General features: G+C 42.4%; 1 protein-coding gene across 1 annotated transcript; it reads right to left on the bottom strand.

Moving 5' to 3' along the window:
- Positions 1-249: 249 nt before the first annotated feature.
- Positions 250-1,434, bottom strand: gjd4 (gap junction protein delta 4). The gene has a single exon (XM_068051863.1). It carries the CDS (start codon positions 1,432-1,434, stop codon positions 250-252), a length of 1,185 nt encoding a protein of 394 aa, XP_067907964.1.
- Between the last annotated feature and the right edge of the window lie 3,945 nt (positions 1,435-5,379).

Genomic DNA, 5,379 nt, shown 5'->3' with positions numbered 1-5,379 from the left:
CACACCACAGTCATGACAGGTTGTTGCTGCAGCCCTGTTCCACTCTGCACAACTGTAAAAACGGTGCCACCTGCTGTCTTCCTGGGACCATGACGCCTTTAGTTGTGAATAAGCTAATAGTATTCCCATTCCTATCTGACACTGCACACCACTGATGACAGTACTTTTAAGATAATCCCAAATGAACGAATTATTTCAGCAAAGGTTGGTTGCCCTTTTATCCATGCCCAGAATTTTTATTTTCTGTTGTCAAACCCATTCTGATTTCTTTTTCTTGCTGCCTTTACTGCAGTTTGACTGGCCAGCTGTAACCCGCATATGAACAAGTCTATACTCCTCTATCAGTTGGCTGTTGCTTGATGGAGATTCAGCGGGCTTCTGCAGTGTGTGCGGGCGTAATCTGGAACCTTGCTGATCTGGCAGGGGGGCCGTGTACCTGTTGAATGAATGAGCAGTGGGCCCCTGCTCACTCTCACAGAGAGCCAACTTGCTGCCATCCTTGTTGGCAGATCCTTCCATGGAGGCGGGGCTTGATGTGATCATGGTGAGGCGTGTGTTGTTGCTGTTGGTGTTGGAGAGGGCCACGTCCCCTGTCAGCACCTCTGTGCGTGTAAAAGTTCCTTCTTCCTGTCTCGATTTGCAAGATGCTTCACTGCCTGCACTTGTACCGCTCTCTCGCCTTTCCCGCACACGCATTTCATACTCTTGGACTACTTTGGGTTCAGGAAGCTCACGGGTGTCGCTTGGGATATCGTGATAGGACTCTTCTTGATAAAAATTCTTCATCAGCAACTTATTCTTCTTGCTTTGTTTTACAGCGTGCTTAATCACATAAATCAGATCTACAAAGTTCAGCAGAAAGGAGAATGCAGTGATTCCAAACATAAAATTAACCAGCAGTGTTTTCTCAGTGGGTCTGGAAGGATAACAGGTCACTCTGTTGGCACACGGTGAACTGGAGCAGACAAACTTATTTGGAACAAAAAATCCAAACAAGTAATATTGGCCAACCCCAAATCCTGCCTCCAATAAAGTCCTCAGAAGTAACTGAAGCACATATGCCTCACAGAAATTGAGGATTCTTATTCTGAGATCTTCATTTACTGCCTTGGTTTCGCCATGGCTGTCTTCCAAGTGGAGATTTGTCTCACAACTTTTCCTGGTTTCAGCCAAGTTTTGAGGGCACTGGAGAGAGCTTTCTTTTGCATTTTGCATAGGCACCCTGTGAGCCACATACATGATGAATATTGCTAAAGGCAAGCAGAGTGCCATGGCCTGTACAAACCAAAATCTGCAGTGAGATATAGGGAAGAAGGCATCATAGCACACGTTGGAGCATCCCGGCTGCATGGTGTCACAAGTGAATTTCGTTTGTTCGTCTTGGTACAGGGGATAGCCAACACCAATGATCACAAATAGCCTGAACAATACCATCACTGTTATCCAGATCTTCCCTGAAAGAAACATACAGCAAATATTACATAAGTACATTCAGAGTATTGTACATAAATGCATCATTTTACATTCAAAAATAAATAATTTTGGGAAACAGTCTCAGCAGATGGCAATAAAAACCAACTCTAGAACATGCACTTGAAGCTATGTTGATTATAACATATAGGAAAGTTATTCCTCAGTAAAACAAATGAGTTATGGGGAAGAGCAGGCGAGTGAGACCTATTGAATAGCACTTTCAAAGAGCACAGATACAATGGACCGAATGGCCTCCTTCTTATCTGGAAGATTCTATGATAAGTGTGCTATTTATCAGTGAAATGCTTGCTAATCTTGATTTGGAGCCACATGAAAACTGGGCAACTGTACGAGGAATGGTATTGGAAAATTTAACAAGTTTGGATTTATTGCTTATAACAAGGAAGAACTTGCATTTAAATAATACCTTTTACATACTTAAGATTTCCAAAAATGCTTTACAGATAATGAACCACTTTTGAAGTGTGGATGCTCTTGCTTTGAATGCAAATTGTCCATAAATTAAGCAGAAAATTGAGTCCCAGAAAATGCTGGTTAATTTTCAATGGGAAAGTGCTGACACTTTTTTTTAAAGAAAACAATACTTTATAAATACATCATGGAAGGAAATGGGCCCCAATATTTACAGGGAGACGGAGAAGGTGCAGGTGTGAGTGAGGTCAGACACAGCCGAAGAGCCCGGTTGGGCTGGAGACACAGAGATCCTGACAGCAAGACCTCATTCATATCATATAGCTCCATCTCCTGCCCAGCAGCTGGCCAAATGAACCGCCTGGCAGCAGGCCGCAACTGGGGTTTTTTGGGTTGGTTCCTGGCAATTGGGAGGTGGGGGAGAGGAAGTCAATTGGGAGCAATAGAGGCTTACCTTCTGGGAGAGCAGCAGATAGGAATGGACCTGCAGGAGGAACATGGAGCGGGGAGCAGTTAAATAAAGCCCAAGGATCGTGGCCTACAGCACTTACCTTCTGGGAGAACAGCGGACAGGAGTCCAGGTGCATTTGAGTTTGAAAAAGAAAGTGAACAGTGACATCAGAGGAAAGGTGTAAGGTGATTGGTTGGTGAGTAACTCCTGTTATGGAGCATCCGTAAGTAGCTGGGTTAGTACACGACTGTTAGGGTTTGTGTGTAAATAGTTATAAATTGGAAAAAAAAATTAAATTTAAAATTTATGCAACTACCTTATAATTAACTAAGCCACACAAGCAGAAGGGAACAGCTGGTGAGTATGCTGTTCTGTTTTGTAAGCTTTTGCTAAGTAATTGCTTCGTGTGTTAATAACTAGCATAGGACACCAGAGTTAAGGTAGATCAATAAAAAGAACTAATACTTTAAAATAAAATAAATAAAATATAATATAAAATAAATAAAAGATAAAATAAAATATTTAAAGTATATACCTAAAACACATATATATGTAATTAAGAAAAGTATAACTTTAGTTGTAGGGGGTACTAGCATTTAATAAGCACAGTAAACTCTACTATACATAGGAATTATTCTAAGGGATTATTCTAGGAATTATTCTAAGTTAATTAAAAAGTAATTAAAGTAAATTAACTAGCATAAGGAACAATGGCAGGACAGGGTGTTATGTTGCAGCTGTGGTATGTGGGAGCTTTTAGATGCCAAGGCGATCCAGGACAAACATGTCTGCAGAACGTGTAAGCAGCTAGAGGAATTCCAGATCAGGATTATTGATCTGGAAGTCGAACTGCAAACACTGTGCAACATAAGGGAGGGGGAGAAATACCTGGACACTTTGTTCCAGAAGACGGTCACACCTCTTAGAACAGGGTCATCTGTTTTAGTCAGCAGTGATGGACAAGAGGATGTGACCGTGAGTGAGGTAGGTAAAAGGACTAAGCAGACAGTAGTGGAGGAGTCTCAGACTTTGCAATTGTCAAACAGGTTTGAGGTGCTCTCAACCCGTGTAGATGAAAATGAGGTCTGCAAGGTGGATGAGCAGACTGGCCATGGCGCTGTGGTACAGGAAGCCATTCAAGTGGGGGGAGAAAAAAGGAATGTAGTGGTAGTAGGGGATCGTACAATGAGGGGGATTGAAACTGTTCTATGCAGCCAAGAGCGTGAGTCCAGAAGGCTGTGTTGCCTACCCGTTACCAGGGTTCAGGACATCTGCTCAGCACTGGACAGGAACTTGGAGGTGAAGGGGAAGGATCCAGTTGTCGTGGTCCATGTAGGAACCAATGACATAGGTAGGACTAGGAAAGAGGTTCTGCTTAGACAGTATGAGGAGCTAGGCACCAAACTGAAGAGCACAACCTCAAGGGTAATCTCTGGAATATTAACTGAGCCATGTGCCAATTGGCAGAGGGCACATAAGATTAGTGAAATGAATAAGTGGCTCAGAGACTGGTGCGGGAGAAGTGGGTTTGGGTTCGTGGGGCACTGGCACCAGTACTAGGGAAAGTGGGGGCTGTACCGTTGGGACAGTCTGCACCTGAACTGTGCTGGGACCAGTGTTCTGTACAACTAGGGAAGTAGAGAGGGCTTTAAACTAAAAAAGGGGGGTGAGGGTTCAAGCTTGTGTCGATGTAGCAAATCAAGGGGTAGAGTCAAGGCAGGAGAGCAGAATAGTAATATGGGAAATGAAGGTCAGAGAATGGCAGGAAGGGACAGAGAGAAAAAACCTAAGAACGCACCAACAGTCAAGACCAGATGTTACAAAGATAATAAAAAAAACTAAACTAAAGGCTCTGTACCTGAATGCATGTAGCATTCATAACAAAGTAGACAAACTGATAGTGCACATTGAAGTAAATAAATATGATCTGATAGCCATTACAGAGACCTGGCTGCAGGATGACAAGGATTGGGTCCTGAACATTGAGGGGTATATGACATTCAAGAAGAATAGGAAGCTTGGTAAAGGTAGAGCGGTAGCACTGTTAATCAAGTATGGCATTAGTGCAATAGTTAGAGATGACCTTGGTTCAGGAGATCAGGATGTAGGATCAGTTTGGGTGGAGATCAGAAATAGTAGGGGAAAGAAGTCACTAGTGGGAGCGGTCTACAGGCCCCCTAATAGAAACCACAATGTAGGACAAAGTATACAAGAAGAAATATTGGGTGCTTGTGATAAAGGGACAGCAATAATCATGGGTGATTTAAATCTACATATAAACTGGAAAAAGCAAATTGGCAATAGTAGCCTGGTTGAGGAGTTCATAGAATGCTTTCGAGATAGTTTCTCAGAGCAGCATGTTCTGGAACCAACCAGACAGCATGTTATATTAGACTTGGTATTGTGTAATGTGACAGGATTAATTAATGATCTCAGAGTAAAGGCACCTCTAGGTAGCAGTGACCACAATATGATTGAATTTTACATCCAGTTTGAAAGAGAGAAGAGTGGGTCTAAGACTAGAATTTTAAATTTAAATAAGGGCAACTATGTGGGCATGAAAGCTGAGCTAGATGAAGTAAACTGGGTTACTAGGCTAGGAAACAAATCAACAGAGAAGCAGTGGCAAACATTTAAGAGGATATTTCAGAATACTCAGAATAAGTATAATCCAATTAAAAAGAAAAGGGAAGGACCCGCCATCTGTGGTTAACTAAAGAAGTTAAGGAATCTTCAAACAGAAGAAAAAAGCATATAATTGCACAAGGATGAGTGGCAGGTCAGCTGACTGGTCAGAATATAAAGAATGGCACAGAATGACGAAAAGGTTAATCAGGAGAAAGAAATTAGAGTATGAGAGGAAGTGAGCTAGAAATGTAAAAACGGATAGCAAGAGTTTCTACAAGTCTTCTTCTTCTTCTTCTTCTTCTTTGGCCTCCTTGTCTCGAGAGACAATGGGTAAGCGCCTGGAGGTAGTCAGTGGTTTATGGAGCAGCGCCTGGAGTGGCTATAAAGGCCAATAC

Source organism: Heterodontus francisci, chromosome 2, assembly GCF_036365525.1.
Source record: "Heterodontus francisci isolate sHetFra1 chromosome 2, sHetFra1.hap1, whole genome shotgun sequence".
NCBI lineage: Eukaryota > Metazoa > Chordata > Chondrichthyes > Heterodontiformes > Heterodontidae > Heterodontus > Heterodontus francisci.
This window is presented reverse-complemented; position numbering and strand designations above follow the sequence as displayed.

Bases quoted from the DNA above. Each gene is read 5' to 3' on its own strand.
- gjd4 (XM_068051863.1), bottom strand. From the start codon at position 1,434: ATGGTATTGTTCAGGCTATTTGTGATCATTGGTGTTGGCTATCCCCTG.